The 20,150-nt window shown below is 36.2% G+C and overlaps 2 protein-coding genes across 4 annotated transcripts in view; both read right to left on the minus strand.

Moving 5' to 3' along the window:
* Positions 1-20,150, minus strand: part of LOC136040359 (PIH1 domain-containing protein 1-like) — a 491,267-nt gene that overhangs the window by 367,131 nt on the left and 103,986 nt on the right. The gene's annotated exons all lie outside the window — the stretch shown is intronic.
* The window catches only part of LOC136040357 (calpain-5-like), a 144,487-nt gene that overhangs the window by 54,079 nt on the left and 70,258 nt on the right, over positions 1-20,150 (minus strand). For 2 of the 3 annotated variants that reach the window (XM_065724604.1, XM_065724606.1), the window contains exon 8: positions 5,081-5,308. In XM_065724604.1, the coding sequence (XP_065580676.1) occupies positions 5,081-5,308 (228 nt within the window). The remainder of the gene's footprint in view (positions 1-5,080; positions 5,309-20,150) is intronic. The other variant, XM_065724605.1, reaches the window with a different exon arrangement.

Genomic DNA, 20,150 nt, shown 5'->3' on the forward strand with positions numbered 1-20,150 from the left:
AGTGCTAAAGAAAAAAAAAAAATATAAAAGAAAAACAAGCCTTTTGAAACATTCAAGGAACTAAAACCAACTTAAAAAAAAGAGGCCAACTTGTAAAAACAAAACCAATGGAGTAATTGAAACTCAAAACATTAAAACACAAATATGAGCCCCCAAATCCTACAGCCAACTCATTTATACAAGTGAGGTTCAATCAGAGCCGTTCCAGGGGAGGGGGCAGGCTACCACTGACACCGTGGCTGTGAGGTTGCCAACTTTGATAAAAATTTTCATTTTGGTTCGGCTTTTTTTTGCTTATATTTGAGTCAGGAAGGGGAGGTCGTAAATAATTTTTCCCGTGGCACCATCAGCCCTAGGAACGGCTTCGGGTTCAATCGATATATCCTTCTCGTTTCTTTGGTTCCCAAGATATTTATAAGTTTTAGCTTTTATTTTTAATTTTCTTAAGTTTTACTGAAGTTAAATTTGAGTCTATAGTTTTAGTTGAGTTTTTCTATTAAGTAAGCTCAAGTTTTTCAAGCTTTTTTTGTGGTATTAGGCAATACGTTAGACATCAGAAACACAAGTGAGGATCCACCTTGTAAGTTCAGAAGAAAGATGGCAACCCCATTGCAGGTGCATTATCTCAGGTTATCTGTACTTAGGTCACTCAGGTTACTTAGGTCAAATCGGCTAAAAGCTACAGATGGTTGACAAACTTACTAGCATCTCAGTGAGATATTGTCAGTAGATCAATCAATTTATTGTCAAAATATACAAAAGACCACAATCCATATTTCTGGCCTCTCAAAAGGCTTTATGGCATGTATATGTAGGGGGGGGGGGACGGCAACTACACAACTTAATCAACATTTGACGCCTCTATTATGGCTAAGAAGATTAGGAATAACACCCATAAGACGATTACGATTAAAGTGTTCCCACTTAAATCTTAATATTCCACAAAGAAAAGAAGAAAAAGGGGAGCACCAACCTTTGAACCAAAAAGGTCCACATTCCCTTGGCTCTCTTTTAATCATGATTATTTAGTGTCTTGGTTTTTGTGGCTCTTCTATTTGTCATTGTTTATATTTACTATTGAGTGCTTGGTATTGAGTGGTTAAATTCTATTGCTCTACAAAGAAAAAAAGAAAAAGGGGAACACCAACCTTTGAACCAAAAAGGGCTATGTTCCCTTGGCTCCCTTTTATTCATGATTATTTAGTGTCTTAGTTTTTGTGGCTCTTCTATTTGTATTTTTGTTTATATTTACTATTGAGTACTTGGTATTGAGTGCTTAAATTCTATTGTTCTACAACCAAAGAAGAAAAAGGGGAGCACCAACCTTTGAACCAAAAAGGGCCACATTACCTTGGCTCCCTTATTCATGATTATTTAGTGTCTTAGTTTTAGTGGCTCTTCTATTTGTATTTTTGTTAATATTTACTATTGAGTACTTGGTATTGAGTGCTTAAATTCTATTGTTCTACAAACAAAGAAGAAAAGGGGGAGCACCAACCTTTGAACTAAAAATGGCCACATTACCTTGGCTCCCTTAATCATGGTTATTTAGTGTCTCAGTTTTTGTGGCTTTTCTATTTGTCTTTTTGTTTATATTTACTATTGAGTGCTTGGTATTTAGTGCTTAAATCCTATTGTTCTTCAAAGAAAAGAAGAAAAAAGGGAGCACCAATCTTTGAACTAAAAAGGCCCACATTCCCTTGGCTCCCTTTTATTCATGATTATTTAGTGTCTTAGTTTTTGTTGCTCTTCTATTTGTCTTTTTGTTTATATTTACTATTGGGTACTTGGTATTGAGAGCTTAATTTCTATTGTTCTACAAACAAAGAAGAACACGAGCTAAGAGCTCATATGGCACTTGTGACGAGGTCGGAAGAGCCACGAGCCAAGAGCCCATATGGTATGAGCTCTAGCAAAATTCTAAGAATCAATAGATTGCTTTAAAAGGAAAATCAGAGGCTTAATGCCGGTCGGGATTTAAAATAAGGACTCTGAGTAACGAGGTCCTTCTAAATATTAAAATTCATTAAGATCCGGTTGTAAGTTAAAAATATCTCAATTTTTCTAATTTTTCCTCTCCCTTCAGCCCCCCAGATGGTCGAATCGGGGAAAACGACTTTATCAAGTCAATTTGTGCAGCTCCCTGACATGCTTACCAATTTTCGTCGTCCAAGCACGTCCAGAAGCACCAAACTCGCCAAAGCACTGAACCCCACCACCTAACTCCACCTAAGAGAGCGGATCCAGCCCGGTTACGTCAATCACGTATCTGCGACATTTATAAGCGTTTTCCAAGATTTTCGGTTTCTCACTCCAACTCCCCCCAATGTCAAAATACCTGGTCGGGATTTGAAATAAGAGCTCTGAGACAGGAGTTCCTTCTAAAAATCAAATTTCATTAAGATCCGGTCACCCATTCTTAAATTAAAAATACCTCAATTTTTCTAATTTTCAAAATTAACAACCTCAAAGAGAACGGATCCGTACCAATTATGTCAATCTCGTATCTATAACTTGTGCTTATTCTTCCCATCAAATTTCATCCCGATCTCTCCACTCAAACGGTTTTCCAAGATTTCCGGTTCCCAAGATTTTTGTTTCCCCCCTCCAACCCTCTACGTCCCCGGATCCGATTCGAATTGAAATTGGAGCATCTGAGACATAAGATTCTTCTATATATCAAATTCCATTAAGATCCGATCACCCATTCGTAAGACACCTCGATTTTCACGTTTTCCAAGAATTCTGGTTTCCCCCTCAAACTCCCTTCAGTGTCACCGGATCTGGTCGAGATTTAAAATGAGAGTTCTAAAGCACAAAATCCTTCTAGATATCAAATTTCATTAAGATCTGATTACCCGTTCGTAAGTTACTAATACCTCATTTTTTCAAAATTTTCCGAATTACCCCCCCCCCCCAACTCCACCAAAGAGAGCGGATCCGGTCCGGTGATGTCAGTCACCTATCTTGGACTTGGGATTATTCTTTCCACCAAGTTTCATCCTGATCTCTCCGCTTTAAGCTTTTTCCAAGATTTCCCCACCCCCCTAATGACACTGTATCCAGCCGGGATTTAAAATAAGAGATCTGGGTTTCGAGGTCCTTCTAAATATGAAATTTCATTAAGATACGATCACTCTTTCGTAATTCAAAAATACCTCATTTTTTCTAGTTTTTTAGAATTAACCCTCCCTCTCAACTCCTCCAAAGAGATCAGATCCGTTCCGGTTATGTCAGCCCCGTATCTAGGACTCGTGCTTATTTTTCCCACCAAGTTTCATCCCGATCCCTCCACTCTAAGCGTTTTCCAAGATTTTAGGTTCCGTCCCCCCTAACTCCCCCTTCACCAGATCCGATCGGGATTTAAGATAAGAGCTCTGAGACACGATATCCTTCTAAGCATCAAATTTCATTAAGATCCGATCACTCCTTCGTAAGTTAAAAATACCTCATTTTTTTAATTTTTCAGAATTAACCATCCTCCCACAACTCCCCCAAAGAGAGCGGATCCGTTCCGGTATTTCAATCACGTACCTAAGACTTATGGTAATTTTTACCACCAAGTTTCATCCCGATCCCTCCACTCTAAGCGTTTTCCAAGATTTTAGCCCCCTCCCCCAACTCCCCCCAATGTCACCGGATCCGGTTGGGATTTAAAGTAGAGCTTTGAGGCACGATATCCTTCCGAAAATCAAATTTCATTAAGATCCGATCACTCCTTCGTAAGTTAAAAATACCTAATTTTTTCTAATTTTTAGGAATTAACCCCCCCCCCCAACTCCCCCAAAGAGAGCGAATCCGTTCCGTTTATATCAATCACGTATCTAGGACTTTTGATTATTTTTCCACCCAGTTTCATCCCGATCCCTCAACTCTAAGCGTTTTCCGAGATTTTAGGTTCCCCCCTCAATTCCCCCCAATGTTACCGGATCCAGTCGGGTTTTAAAATAAGAGCTCTGAGACACGATATTCTTCCAAACTTCAAATTTCATTAAGATCCGATCACTCCTTTGACAGTTAAAAATACATCATTTTTCTAATTTTCAGAATTAACCCCCCCCCCCCCCCAATTCCCCCAAACAGAGAAAATCCGTTCCAGTTATGTCAATCACGTATTTAGGACTTCTTCTTATTTTTCCCACCAAGTTTCATCCTGATCCCTCCATTCTAAGCGTTTTCCAAGATTTTAGATTCCCTCCCCAACTCCCCCCAATGTCACCGGATCTGGTCGGAATTTAAAATAAGAGCTCTGAGATAGGATATCCTTCCAAACATCGAATTTCATTAAAATCCCATCACCCGTTCGTAAGTTAAAAATACTTCATTTTTTCTGTTTTGTCCGAATTAACCGACCCCCACTCCCCCCCCCCAGATGGTCAAATCACAAAAACGACTATTTCTAATTTAATTTGGTCCGTTCCCTGATACGCCTGCCAAATTTCATCTTCCTAGCTTACCTGGAAGCTCCTAAAGTAGCTAAACCGGGACAGAGAGACCGACAGAATTTGCGATCGCTATATGTCACTTGGTTAATACCAAGTCCCATAAAAAGGGGAGCACCAACCTTTGAACCAAAAGGGCCACATTCCCTTGGCTCCCTTTTATTCATGATTATTTAGTGTCTTAGTTTTTGTGGCTCTTCTAATGGTCTTTTTGTATATATTTACTATTGAGTGCTTAAATCATATTGCTGTACAAAGAAAAGAAGAAAAAAGGGGAGTATCAACCTTTGAACCACAAAGGGCCACATTTCCTTGGCTCCCTTTTATTCATGATAGTTAGTGTCTTAGTTTTTGTCGCTCTTCTATTTGTCTTTTTGTTTATATTTACTATTGAGTGCTTGGTATTGAGCACTTAAATCCTATGGTTCTACAAAGAAAAGAAGAAAAAGGGGAGTACCAACTTTTGAACCAAAAAGGGCCACATTCCCTTGGCTCCCTTTTATTCATGATTAGTTAGTGTCTTAATTTTTGTGGCTCTTCTATTCGTCTTTCTGTTTATATTTACTATTGAGTGCTTGGTATTGAGCGCTTAAATCCTATTGTTGTACAAAGAAAAGAAGAAAAAGGGGAGCACCAACCAGAACTCTCCATCATCCTCGAAAGTTAGGCCAAGCTTTTCTCTTTCTGACGACGTAATCTTGGACCACTCAGGGGACCTAGAATACAATTTCATGAGATCTTGAGAACTGAAAAGGAATGGTCCATTTGGATGTGGAAGGCGACTCGGGATAGATGCCAACTCCCTCTGACTCTTCAGAGGACAACTGCAGAGATCATGTGCTGGAGGCGGCCATGATTCCAATGAGCTGAAAAAAGAAAAAAAACAATGTCAGAACAAGAAAAAAAACAATGTCAGAACAAGAAAAAGCAATGGAAAGAATGAAAAGATTGAAGAAACATGGAAAAGGTTGTAAGAGATTGTAAGCCTAAAAACGCGTTATATTATTAGACTATCCCTTCACATGAAGATAACTATAAAATTGTATCTCTAAATAAACTTGGAAGGTTCTGTCTATTAGGTTCTTTTTTTCCAAGCCATTTTAAACTAATCGTCTATTTAAACTGAGTTTGTATTTAAAATATAGATTATTATTTTATTTTTAAATATTTATTTCGATTTTTTCCTTTTATTTCAAATACATTGTTCACATAAAGAGTAACTCTCACCTAATATTTTGAAGATTTGAAAAATAAAAGATTTGGCCCTAGGTTTAGTTTATACTTAATACACAAGAGAAAGGAAATTTGGTATTTCATAAAAAGAGGGTCTCAATATTTTAGTTTTGGTATTTTGTTTCAAGGTTTGGTTTTTATATTTCCTCAGACTCGTAACCATTGAATGGTAAGATTAAACTTAATGAAACTTATATATCTGAAATCAGCATAAAACTCCAATTCTTTTGATATATCTATTGGTATCAAAATTCCGCTTTTTAGAGTTTCGGTTACTATTAAGCCAAGTCACTTCTTACTTACAGTTTGTTATCACGAACTGTTTGATTTTAATTGGAACAACATATCAGATTTTTCGAAAAGTAACTTCTGTTATCGAAAACCTCAAATTTCAGAAATCAAGTGGGGGAAGGATCTTGTTCTTATAAAGTTTGTTTTACCAAACTACATATATATTTTTTAGTTTTCACAATATATTCCAGAAAGACCCCTCGACAAGTTCTTGGAGGAATATTTTCTTAAACTCCACGTCTATTTAAAGGTATGCATGGAAACATAGGTCAGTTTATGACACCCCTAATACTAAAAAGAAAGAGAATGCGAGATAGAAAGAAAACAGAAAAAGAAACAGGAAGGAGAAGATAAACACCAAAAAAATGCGAGACTTGTTAAATATTAGAAAACAACCATTTATTATACAGATAAGAAAGCAAAAAAAAAATTAGGAATGATTTTTTTTAGGTTCCAGACTGATAGGGGGGCTTATTTTTGTCAGGAATGTGCGCATAGAGGGCACCTTGGGTCCTTCCTCTCATAAAAAATTGCATTTCTGAGCACTTATTCTTCTAATTATCAAATAATTTTTTTTACTATTGGCCCCTCACCCATTTTTTTTTTTTTTTTTTTTTTTTTTTTTTTTTTTTTTTTTTTTTTTTTTTTTTTTTTTTTTTTATGAGTGCTTATCTCAAAAGTTAGACTTGAATTGAGAAAGAGACAAAAAATTATGGGATTATTAGATATATGTATATGGCTAAGGCAGAGGGTACAAAACCTTAAGGGGAGGATTCATCTACAGGCATATAAGGGCTGTGTTCCAGAAGCAAATTACCATTGATTATAATTAATTGCTTATTATTGCCTTAATACTAAAACAGCTCACAACTACAAATTGTATTCATTTGCACTCGTAATCAGCGAAACTTGTTAAACTTGGGGTTTTACTGTACTTTTAATAGAAAGAATAGATAATATTGTTTTAATATCTAGAGTTCTGGAAGGCAAAATATAATAAATAATTAATTATTATTAATATCAATTGCATTCTGGAACTCAGCCATGGTGATAACAGATCCAATGCATATGGTAATTACCTAAGTGTGTTTAGTTGTATTTTATAGTTCTATATACTTGTAGCTATAATCAACATGTTTGGTAACTATGGTAATTTCCAAAACTAGCAGCTCATCACTAAGAAATTTATGACATCGTAGATTCTACAAAAAGGAAACGATGACTATGTTATAAACTGACGGATATGTCGGTACTTCTAAATTCTTAATTATCAGTAATGGTCAGAACCTGTTTTTATAGCAGGCTAAAAACCCGGATTGGAACCTGATTTCATCAATGACGTTCAGCTTGTCAATCAGAGCCGCCCACACGCACAGTGGCATAGTCGGCTAAAAATTTCTATACGAGCAAGCACAAGATGCTGAACGCACTTGATATGCATTTAGCGTTTAATATTTTTTAAGTTTAAGTTTTAAGTTTAAGTTAAGTTTAATATTTAGCGAGGCTAAAGGTTTAATTCTAATTGAATAAATAAATTTGAAAAAGTAAAATCCTTTTTATAATAAACAAAATTGAATAAGTAAAATTTGAATAGCCTAACTTGTATTTTCATTTCAATGCTGTAATAATCGGATAAGAGAATATTTGTAATACAATTCACTTTCAGTTAAGCACCAATGACGCAGTAGGCTTTATATTTTTATAGTTATGAAAGGAGGCAGTAGCTATATTCTTGTTTTTAGTGGAATTAAATTTGTCGTGAAAGATCTTTGGGAAGAAATAAGGTTAAATTAATTTGATGTATATTGGTATCAACTGGCGAAAAGCCCATCAGTTCAAAATTTGATTTTAATGTTTCATTTTTTATTTTCAATGTTGTAATAAGTATATAAGAACATGTTTTCAAACAGTTCGTGGTAACGAACTGTAGTAAGGAGCAACCCGGCTCAATAGCAACCAAAACTCTAAAAAATGGGGTTTTAATATCAATAGCTACATCAAAAGAATTGCATTTTAATGCTGATTTTAAATATATAAGTTTAATCAAGTTTAGTCTTACCCATCAAAAGTTACGAGCCTGAGAAAATTTGCCTTATTTTAAAAAATAGGGGGAAACAACCCCTAAAAGTCATAGAATCTTAACGAAGATCACACCATCAGATTCAGCGTATCAGAGAACCCTATTGTAGAAGTTTCAAGCTCCTATCTACAAAAATGTGGAATTTCGTATTTTTTGCCAGAAGACAAATCACGGGTGCGTGTTTATTTGTTTGTTTTGTTTTTTTTCCCAGGGGTCATCGTATCGACCAAGTGATCCTAGAATTTCGCAAGAGGGCTCATTCTAACGGAAATGAAAAGTTCTAGTGCCCTTTTTAAGTGACCAAAAAAATGGAGGGCACCTAGGCCCCCTCCCAGGCTATTTTTTCTCCAAAGTCAACGGATCAAAATTTTGAGATAGCCATTTTGTTCCGCATAGTCAAAAACCATAATAACTGTGTCTTTGGGAATGACTTACTCCTCCACAGTCCCTGGGGGAGGGGCTGCAAGTTACAAACTTTGGCCAGTATTTACATATAATCATGGTTACTGGGAAGTGTACAGCGTTTTCAGGGGATTTTTTTTGGGTTTTGGGGGTGGGGTTGAGGGGAGGGAGCTATGTGGGAGGATCTTTTCTTGGAGAAATATGTCATGGGGGAACAGAAATTCAATGAAAAGGGCGCAGGATTTTTATAAAATTACTATAAAAAAAAACAATGAAAAAATAAACATGGAAAAGTTTTTTCAATTGAAAGTAAGGAGTAGCATTGCAACTTAAAACGAACAGAGATTATTACGCATATGAGGGGTTCTAAAAATACTTTAGCATAAAGAGCGAGGTATTTAGGAGGAGATAAATACCTCGCTCTTAATGCTATAGTATTTTTAGTAATTTCAACTATTTATTCTACGGCCTTTCGGATTCAGGGGTCATTCTTAAAGAATTGTGACAAAACTTACGATTTAGTGCAAAGAGCGAGGTATTAACGAGGGTACAAACCCCCTCATATACATAATAAAAATTTAAGAATATAAAAGTTTGTTACGTAAGCTAATTCTTAAGTTACGTATATTTTTTACTAATAAAAAAATTCGTTGAAAATTAAAATTTATAGTTGCCTTTTTATGTAACCGAAAAACTGCAGGGCAACTAGGCTTTCCCCATCCCTCATTTCTCAAAATCGTCTGATCAAAACTAAGAGAAAGCCATTTAGCCAAAAAAGGAATTAATATGCAAATTTCATTTTAATAATTTATGTGTGGAAAGCCAAAATCAAACATGCATTAATTCAAAAACGATCAGGAATTACATAAAAAAAACTTGTTTTTTTAACTGAAAGTAAGGAGCGACATTAAAACTTAAAACGAACAGAAATTACTCCGTATATGAAATGGGTTGTCCCCTCCGCAATCCCTTGCTCTTTACGCTAAAGTTTGACTCTTTGCCACAATTTTGCTTTTTAAAAAAATTAAAAACTTTAGCGTAAAGAGCAAGGGATTGCGGAGGGGACAACCCATTTCATATACGGAGTAATTTCTGTTCGTTTTAAGTTTTAATGTCGCACCTTACTTTCAGTTAAAAAACTAGTTTTTTTTTTATATGTAATTGTGATAAAGCGTCATTTTCAGTAGAGCACCAGTGACGGAATAGGTTTTAGACTTTTACAGTTAGATAAGGAGGCAATACCTATACTCTTTTTTGAATTGATTTTTGTTAGTTTCAATCTTGATTCGCATGTTTAATCATAGCTTTGTTCGTTTTAAGGTTTATTTATTCATTTATATTAGTACATGTTTTATATTTATTTGCAATAATTGTTTATTTAATTTCTGTTCGTTTGGGTTTCATTTATACTGCAATAGTAAAATATTTGTGTTCGTTTTTAGCTTGATTTGCATATTCAATTTAAGCTCTACTCGTTTTAAGATTTATTTATTCATTTATATTAGTACAGCAAAACAATAAAAACAAAAGCAATACAAAACCAGAAGAATGGAACAACAAGAATAATGCAAGAAGAGATTCTAGAAATAACATTTTTTAAAAGTAATACCAAAAACAATTGACCCCCCCCTCCTGCACAAAACAGCAAACCAAATGTATTTAAGCTACTCCAACCAAATCCAGGTAATAAGAGTTCAGCCTAATACAGGTTAGATTTTAATTACTTTTAGTTTTAATGACGAACTACTCTGATTTTTACCTTCTCTTCTACACTTGATTAGTCGCAATCCCCTTTTTCTTATTGTTAGACGTTTCTGTTCTTTTCTGGATTTTATCGGCTCTGAACATGGCTCGTTTGACACGAATTTTTTATTAAAAAAATTAGCATTCTTTTTTTATCTTTACTTGTCCTTTTTCGGCTGCCAGCATCAACCCCCATGCAGAAAATCCCCCCCGCCCGCAGAAAGTACCTCCCAGAAAATAGCGCTCCATGGATCCTCCCCCCGAAAAATTCCACCCCGATGCAAAGAACTGGAACTCTTAATTTCTAATCCAATGATCACACTCCGAAGTTTATGCGACCTTGGGTTGGAGGTTTGGATGAAGAAGCAACAGTCCTCCTCCTCCATGGAATAAATTCTCCTCATTTTGGGATTTAGTTTTATTCTTTACTTTCATAGTAACAGCGTAGACAAGAAATATTCCCTGAAATCATAAGGGAGTAGATATCAATTTTGCATTTTTGGTGCGTCTTTAAAGTATCTTTTGTAACTTCCCCCCCCCCCTATAAAAAATTACTGGAAACACCTTTTTTCTGCCTTTTTGCTGCACTAAGAAAAAGTTTTTACTCCAGATCACCTGCAAGAAATTTTCTGGGTTGAAATTTCAGCCAGAATGGAATTACCTAGGGACAATTCCCTTGGAAAGGGGGGGAGGAGGAGGTGCTTTTACGTGAGAACAGCTATCGACGGTGGATTTTTTCTGTGGGCCTATTTTTTCCGATTCTTCCGATTTTTTCGGGAGGCTCCCACGTCTATGAACATTTTCCATGGAGGTGGGAGCCAGATTTCTTTGTGTTATTAAAAGCGATGAGAAATTTAAATATAAAAACGTTTCTTCAACTGAAAGTAAGGAGCAACATCAGAACTTAAACGGACAGAAATTATTACGTATATGAAAGGGGTTTCCCTCTCCTCAAGACCTTGCTCTTTGCGCTAAAGTTTTGACTTTTTGTCCTAATTCCTTAAGAACGACTCCTGAAACACAATGGCTGTTTAAACAGAATAATAAGTTTCTTTTTTCAATTTGCAATCACCTGTTGTGAAAGAGTGTCGGTGGGTGCTGAGTGGGGAAAATGGATGGTGCCTGAAACCACCTCGAGGGAGTCGGATTTTCGGGCATGATCTGATTAACAAACAGGAATTAAAATTAAAAAAAAAATACATTTTTTCAACTTAAAGTATAGAACAACATTGAAAAAGACAATAATTAGTCCATATATGAGTGGGACTGCACCTTCCTAAATCCCCTTTTCTCATTAAACTAACGTCTCTATTGCTTTGACAAAGTTTTTTATTATAATTAAACGGTTTTATTATTTATGAAGTCTTTCTCAAGGAACTTTAACTAGTCCAACTTTAGCGTAAAGAGAGGGGTTTAAGAGGGCGAAGCCCCGTCATATATTAAAAAAATTCGTTTATTTTAAGTTTTAGTGAAGGTTCCTACTTTTAGTTGAAAAACTTGTTTTTTATATATAATTGATTTCCTAAAAGGATTACTGTATGAAATAAATGATGCATCATTAACACAGGAATTTGATGAATGGACAATTCTTCTGGCCTTTGTCTGTTTTGGTGGACGTTTTCAGGCTGAAAAATCTCTCCCTAGTTAATTTATCTATTATGGGTTACCTCCCCGTAGTAGCATATTTGTAGGCCTGGATATATAATGAGTCGGAGTTAATAGGCTTGAGATTGTCAGTGCATGATTCCAACTCTTGTTGATAGAAGAGCATCGCCAAGTGCTGAAAAACATCTTGTGACAAAGAATATACTCAGCATTACGCAAAGCCTCTCTTCATACTGGAGATCTCAGGGATTTCTTGTTGGCCGGTTCTAAGCCGGCTTAAGCGCTTCGGTGTAGACTTGAGAAGATATGTTGATCCTCCTCCTGCACTGGTATCCGAGATCATTGCTTTTCCTGAGGACAAAATAATTCCAATGATTTAAAGAAGACAAAAATTGGAGCATGGAATGTTCGGACGTTGAAAATAACTATCATATCGACAGACAAATTAAGAAGATTCAAACCAGACTAAATAGGAGTTTCAGAAACTCATATCCCAGGGATAGGAAGCATGACATTAGGTGATATAGAATTTGTTTACACAGGCAGGAAGGATAGGGTACAAAGACAGGGAGTAGGGCTCATGATGAATAAAGAAGCTGATAAGCCTTGTTTAGGCTGGGAAGGTATTAATAATGTGAATGCTAATCACTCATTTTTTGACTAAAAAGTTCAGGATATCAGTTATAGTAGTATTTTCCCCTGTAGAGCCGACTGACTAAGATACTAGTGATTCAGATGAATTACACTTACAGAAGCAAATAGACTGGGTCCCAAGAAGAAATATGGTGTTTTTACTAGGAGATTTCAACGCCCAGGTCGGTAGAAATAGGGATAGATGGTATCCTAGCCTAGGTAAATTTGGTGTAGGAAAAGAAAACAGTAATGGCTACAGACTGTTGCAATTTTGTAGGTATAACAATCTAGTTATAACCAATAGGGTGTTTGGTTATAAAAATTGCCCATCAGTTAACATGATAATAACGTGATGGTTCGACAGTACACCTTGATGTTACTGTAAACCAAAGACAGACAGGATCAATACGAAGTACCAGAGCATATAGGAGTACCGTTATTGATGTTAAAAGTAAAGATCACAATCTGGTAGTGTCTAGGGTTGATTTACAGTTGAAATTTCGGAAGAGTAACTACCTCCCGGGAATTTATGATGTTAGTAGACTCCAGGATGGGAATTTGAGGGAAACTTTTCAAAAACAGTTGAATACTAAATCAGAGAGTTTGAAATTTGACAATGTGGAAGATGAACGGAATTATTTTAGGAAAACAATTTGTCAAGTTACTAATGGTTAAAGAAGAAAGTAAGGATTACAGCAAGGAATATTAGTGAAAAGGCTTTATGTTTTATAGTGAGAAGTGGTTTTACAAGAATTATCTAAGTGGTAGATGATATGAAAACAAAAAGAATGTAAAGAAAGCGGAGAAAGCATCGAAATATGAATTAAGGAAGTGTGAAGTGGAGATCATGGATAAAATTGCCGAGAATCTGGATGATGCAGCTATACGTCATATTAGTAAAATATTGTACTAGGGTGTTAATAAATTGAAAGAGAGTAGTCAATCTGGACCTGTCCCAGTTAAAGATAAAAAACGGGGCCACAATTGGTGACAAGGAAAGAGTTAAACAGAGATGGGCAAAACATTTTGAGAATGTGCTAAACCGAGATAGAGTTGCAGGAAAAGATGTAGAAGAAAATGAAAAAGTTTATGATACCTTAGATGTGAAAAAAGATTTGTTTTGTGAGGAGGATTAGCGACAGTACTAAAAGGATTAAAAATGATAAGGCCAGGTGCTAGTGTGACAGTGTGGTAAATGTGTTTCTTAACTATGATTGCTCTGAGATTAGTAATAAGTTATTGAAGCTTATGCATATGATTTTTGAAAAAGGGGATGTATCTAGCGATTCTGGAAAAACCTTAATTAGACCACTATATAAAAAAGTGATAAGAGGGAGTGTGATAACTATCAAGGCATTAGTCTGGCCTCTGCGAGTAGCAAATTACTTTGTAATAAGATACTTTTTGGACTGAGATATGCTGTAGACAAAGTTTTAAGAGAAGAACAGCAATAATTGAGAAGTGCCTTAGTTGTCAAACACCTTTGATCCTCAGTTTTATAGATTACAAACAAGCGTTCATTTCTGTTGATAGAAGAGCTTTAATTAAGGTTTTATCCTTGTATGTCATCTCCCTTTATATGGATCATTTTGATGGATTTGTCTTAAGAAGCACAGGAAGGCAATGGGAGACCATGGAATCAAATGGTGAGGGGATCATGTGGACTTAGATTATGCTGGTGACTTAAGTATCCTAGATGAAAGTGTGAGCAAAATGAATGAACTTTTAGATTTTTTGTGAGTTCAGGGTGCTAGAATAAGTCCGAAATACACGTTAAGAAGACTGAGTCGCTTGGGAATAAGTGAAGATGAAAAGCTGACGTTGGGTAACGAAAAGATTGATCAGATGATCAGCTTCACTTACCTTGGTTTCATTAATATTAAAGATAATGGGAGCAGTAAAGATGTTAAAAGTAGAAAGGCCAAGGCTCAGGTTGTTTTTTCACAGTAAAAAAAAAATTATGTAAGAATAGGAAGATAAGTCTGCAGACCAAGATAAAAATATTGGAAGCCACAGCGTATGGCTCTGAAGCATGGGCGCTCCGGAAAGCGGACAAAAATTTACTAGATGTTTTCCAGAGAAATTGCCAACGGACTGTTCCGGGTACCCGGCTGACTGACCGTATTTCAAACAGTAGATTGTACGAAAAATGTGGTTCAATCAGGCTTTCTAGGGCTATAATGAAAGAAAGGTTGAGATGGCTAGGCCACGTTCTGCGGATGAAGAATGACAGATTGCGGCCTAAACATATTTATGTAAGAATAGCAAACCAAGATTAGAATATTGAAAGCCACAGTGATGACGAACGAAAGTTCTTAAGCCGAACTGGCCAGACATGACAATAAACAATCAAGAGAGATAAAACTCTACAAAAAGAAAACTTCAAACGAGACGACGGCCAGTAGAATTGAAAGACTAAAACAACGCGGATATTTCGCCTGTATCCAAACAAGGCGTCTTCAGCACAAGATAGAAAACTAAAAGAAAACTAATCTAAAAACAAATAAAAACCACCACCAATAATAATAAATACAATTGTCGCTACTTATCCACGTAGGGAAAAGAAGCTATTTGAGTTACTTCAATGAGAATCAAAGAGCAAAAGCTCTTTTGCTTTTTGATTCAATGAATCTTTTGATTCAATTGAATCTTTTGATTCAATTGAATCTTTTGATTCAATGAGAATCAAAGTTGCTCTTTGATTCTCATTGAAGTAACTCAAATAGCTGCTTTTCCCTACGTGGATAAGTAGCGACAATTGTATTTATTATTATTAGTGGTGGTTTTTATTTGTTTTTAGATTAGTTTTCTTTTAATTTTCTATCTTGTGCTGAAGACGCCTTGTTTGGATACAGGCGAAATATCCGCGTTGTTTTAGTCTTTCAATTCCACTGGCCGTTGTCTCGTTTGTAGTTTTCTTTTTGTAGAGTTTTATCTCTCTTGATTGTTTATTCACATTGATGACAGTGACAAATATGACTTGGAAGCATGGGCGCTCCGAAAATCGGATGAAGGTTTTCAAGATGCTTTCCAGAGAGATTACCTACAGATTGTTCTAGGTATCCGGCTGACAGATCGTATTTCAAATAGTAGGCTGTACGAAAAGTGTGGTTCAATACCACTTCCTAGGGCAATAATGAGAGAAATAATGAGAAGGCTAGGGCACATTCTGTAGTTGAAGGATGGGAGATTGCCAAAGATTGTCCTTTTCGGCCAACCGTCTAGGGATAAACAAAAGCAGGTCGTCCGTGGTTGGGTAGGAGGAAATCATAAATAAAGATTTAAATGAAATGCGAGCTTCCTGGGAGGGTGTAAATAGGGAGGCTTTGAATAGATTGGGATAAAGGAGGAGTGTGCGTAGCTTTGTTGGCTTCGGGTGGTTTGGCGCTGCGGTGAGTCGTTAATAGTAGTAGTAAAAGTAGCACTGAATAATATAAATATTTTAACAATAAATTCTAAATTATTGAACACATCAGTGCCTGCCCAGAAGTATTCCGATTTCTGCCAATTTTTGTCAATTTTCAATCTGCCAATGTTCCAGCGGAATTATCCGAGTGCTATTTTCCACGTGTTTTGATTTCTGGGAAATAATTTCTTCGGGATGGGGCACCTCCGGAGTGATCGAGAAACCGATTAGAGGCAAGTCTTATTCAAATTTAAAGAATGCTCAGGAGAATTTTTCATGCTGAATTCTCCGCAAACAATAGTACAGGGAGGGGGATTCTCAGCCAGGTTGGAACTCTCTGGAGGGAATTTGGCGGGGGGAAGGTTTACTTTACGTTGGATGAAATTTCACCAAATGAGATTTCTATGAGGCGGAGGGGCACCGCTTCCACATATGAAGGGTATGTTTCTCCTTAACTTGTTTTTTACGCTAAAGTTTGGCAGTTTGTCCTGAGTTTTTAAGAGCGTTTATTAAAACACGGGGACTTTTGAAAAAGAATAGGAAGCTTTTTTAGAAGTGCTAACAGCTTTAACGTAAAAAGTAAGGTAAAGAGGAGGGGACAACCATTCATATAAGGAATAAATATTCCAAAACTAATTAGCAAATTTCGTATTAATTTTTCATGTTTATGGTGAGCCAAATTCGAACCGGCATTGGCTGAAAAACGTCCAGAAATTAAATGAAAAAAAAAAAAAACAGGAGCAACATTAAAACTTAAAACGATCAGAAGTTATTCCGTATATGCAAAGGGGTTGTCTCCTCCTCAACACCCAACTCTTAACACTAAAATTTTATTGTTTTATAAAGTAGAGTTGTGACAAAGAGTCAAACTTTAGTGTAAAGAGCAAGGTGTTGAGGAGGGAGCGGCACCTTTCACATACGGAATAATTTCTTTTCGTTTTAGGTTTTAATGTCGTTCCTTACTTTCAGTTAAAACACTTGTTTTTTTCTATTTAATTCAACAAAGAAAAGCCTATTGCCTATTGCTTACACATAGCATTTATTGTGAAGTAAACAGACATTTTTTGGGAGGCGAAATTTCTCTTGGAGAATTTTCAACGGTGTGATGTGGGGGATAACCCATCTTAAATACTTCGCTCTTTACGCAAAATATGACTTTGTATCCCAATACTTCACGAAAAAGTGAAACACAAGGTTAGTTGAAGTTGAATAAGATGGGTTTTAGAACATTCTAGATAATTTTAGCGTGAAGAGTGAGGTATTGTAGAGGAGCCCCCCCCCCCTATCGTAATAATTTCTGTCCGTTTTATTTGCAATTTTTGATCCTTACTTTCAGTTGAAAAAAACCTGCTTTTTTTGTTTAATCACAAAAAGGCACAAACGATTCTCAGGTGAAATAATTGAAATGCTGCTGCTTTTGAATAGCCAAAAATAGCCAGTAGTTTATATTTATGGCACTTGGTATTTACCAAGTGACATAGCGATCGCAAATTCTATCGTTCTGTCGGTCCTTTGCTAGTTTAGGTACTTCCAGATAAGGTAGGACGATCAAATTTGGCAGGCGTATCAGGGACTAGAACAGATTAAATTAGAAATAGTCGTTTCCCTGATTCGACTATCTGCGGGAGTGAAGGGGGGTTAATTCAGGAAAATTAAAAAAATGAGGTATTTTGAACTTACGAATGGGTTATCGGATATTAATGAATTTTGATATTTAGAAGAATATCGTGTCCAGGGCTTTCACTTTTAGAGAGATTATACTATTTTAGGGAGAAGTCACTTCTTTTAGGTGCACTTATTTTGAATTTAGGGATAAAGGGGAATATGGGGTAAAGTAAGGATTTTCAGGGAAATTTAGGGTAAAACAAGGATTTTAAGAATTCCCAAAAGAAAGAATTCGACGAAAATTTTGTTCACAAGTGCCTTCATATACCAATGTTTGAAAATTGGATTGATAAAAGAGTATTACACAAGTCAAATAAAATACTTATAAACCATACTGTAGGTTCTGTTTGAAATATGGATATTGTGGTAAATAAGAGATGACTAGGCATGCTCGACCAAGCAGCATAAAAAGCAAGCAATGAAATTGAGACGAAGGTTGTCAATGACAGCATTAAAAAACTTTTGACTGTAGGCAGTAATTCGAAAGAAATTGAACAGCGCATCTGCATATTTTTGGCAGAACATAATCTGCCAATTTTACTATATTATACTGCCAATCTATATAATCTGCCAATATTATACTGAATTACAAAAATAGAGAAACTTTAAATTGCAAAATGGAAGCACTGATCGTGTCTCAGAGCTCTTATTTTAAATCCCAACCGGATCCGGTGACATTGGGGGGAGTTGGAGGGGGAAACCTAAAATCTTGGAAAACACTTAGAGTGGAGGGATCGGGATGACAGTTGGTAAAAAAAAAATAAGCACAAGTCCTAGATAGGTGATTGACATAACCGGAACGGATCCGCTCTCTTCGGCGGAGTTGGAGGGAAGGTTAATTTTGAAAAATTAGAAAAAATTGGGTATTTTTAACTTACGAAGGAGTGATCGGACCTTAATGAAATTTCATATTTAGAAGGACCTCGTAACTCAGATCTCTTATTTTAAATCCCGAAAGGGTCCAGTGTCATTGGGGCGATTTTGGAGGGGGGGGATCCTGGAAAAGGCTTAGAGTGGAGAAATCAGGATGAAACATGGTTGGGAGAATAAGCACTATCCAAGATACGTGAAAGACATAGCTAGGCCGGATCCACTCTCTTTGGGGGAGTTGGGGGGGGGCTGTACTTCGGAAAAATTAGAAGAAATGAGGTATTTGTAACTTACGAACAGGTGATCAGATCTCAATAAAATTTTACATTTAGATGGATCTTGTGCCTGAGAGCTCTTATTCTAAATCCCGACCAGATTCGGTGAAATTAGGACAGTTAGAGCGGGAGACCGAAAATCTTGGAAAACGTAAAAATTGAGGTATCTTTATCTTACGAATGGGGGATCGGATCTTAACAAAATTTGAAATATAGAAAGATCTTATGTCTCAGATACTCCATTTTCAATTCCAATTAGATCTGGGGTCATGGGGGTTTGAGGGGGGAAACAAAAATCTTGGAAACCGAAAATCTTGGAAAACGCTTAGAGTGGAGAAATCGGGATGAAACTTGATGGGAAGAATAACCACAAGTTCCAGACACGTGATTAGCATAATTAGACTCTCTTTGAGGGAGTCGCGGGGGGATGTTAATTCGGAAAAAATTGAAAAAATGAAGCATTTGTAACTTACAATCAGGTGATCAGATTTTAATGAAATTTGATTTTTAGAAGGAACTCATGTCTAAGAGTTCTTATTTTAAACACCGATCAGATCTGGTCAAATTGGGAGGAGTTGGAGGGGGAAACCAGAAATCTTGGAAAACGCTTAGAGTGGAGAGATCGGGCTGAAACTTAATGCCGACCGGCATTAAGCCTCTGATTTTCCTTTTAAATCGGCCTGTTGATTCTTAGAATTTTGCTAGAGCTCATGCCATATGAGCTCCTGGCTCTTTCGACCTCGTCACAAGTGCCATATGAGCTCTTAGCTCTTGTGCTTTATCCTGAGGCTTAGCCCGTGTAATTTCAAATCTAGATTTTTATGATGAGCATTTATGCCATCGAAGCTTGTTTTTGTATTATTCAATGTTTGGAAAAAAATGTGCAAAATACTCTTTGATTACAATTTTTGTTATTGAACTTTGCAAAGCGAAGAGTTAATTAATTTGAGCAAAAAAAAAAAAGATCAGAAATATCGAAATCATTATAACAAATACAGAAAGTAAAAACATCGATATATCGTTTAATAAAATTATCACACAACAGATCCAATTTAAAGTGAGACAGCTCATCGTAAAACTTATCTAATAACGGACTTGAAGCAAAATAGTAGTTTGCTTTTTATGCATGATCTAATAAAGCCCCCCCCCCCCCAATCTATCTTAAGTCTACCTCTGCATCGCCTTTGTTAACGTAGCGTTAATCAGCCATGCAAGGGAAGAAGGTTACATAAATTATGTAAATAAGGTAAAAAAAATTTCTGAGGCCCTGACCATAACTCTCAAGCATAGAACAGAGACTTCCAAGATTTAAAAGGGCACTAAGGGCATCAATGGTCGTCAATTCACGAAAATGTGGGGGAGCAGGAGCAATACAAGTTTTACAACGTTTTTTTTTATTTAAGGGAGATGGAGGGGAGTTTTGTTGTTGTTTTTTTTTTCAATAAAAATATCATTTTTTTCCAAAATCTAGCAAGACGAAGGTGAAAAAATCTAGGAGGGCAATT

Source organism: Artemia franciscana, chromosome 20 (assembly GCF_032884065.1).
Source record: "Artemia franciscana chromosome 20, ASM3288406v1, whole genome shotgun sequence".
Taxonomy (NCBI): domain Eukaryota; kingdom Metazoa; phylum Arthropoda; class Branchiopoda; order Anostraca; family Artemiidae; genus Artemia; species Artemia franciscana.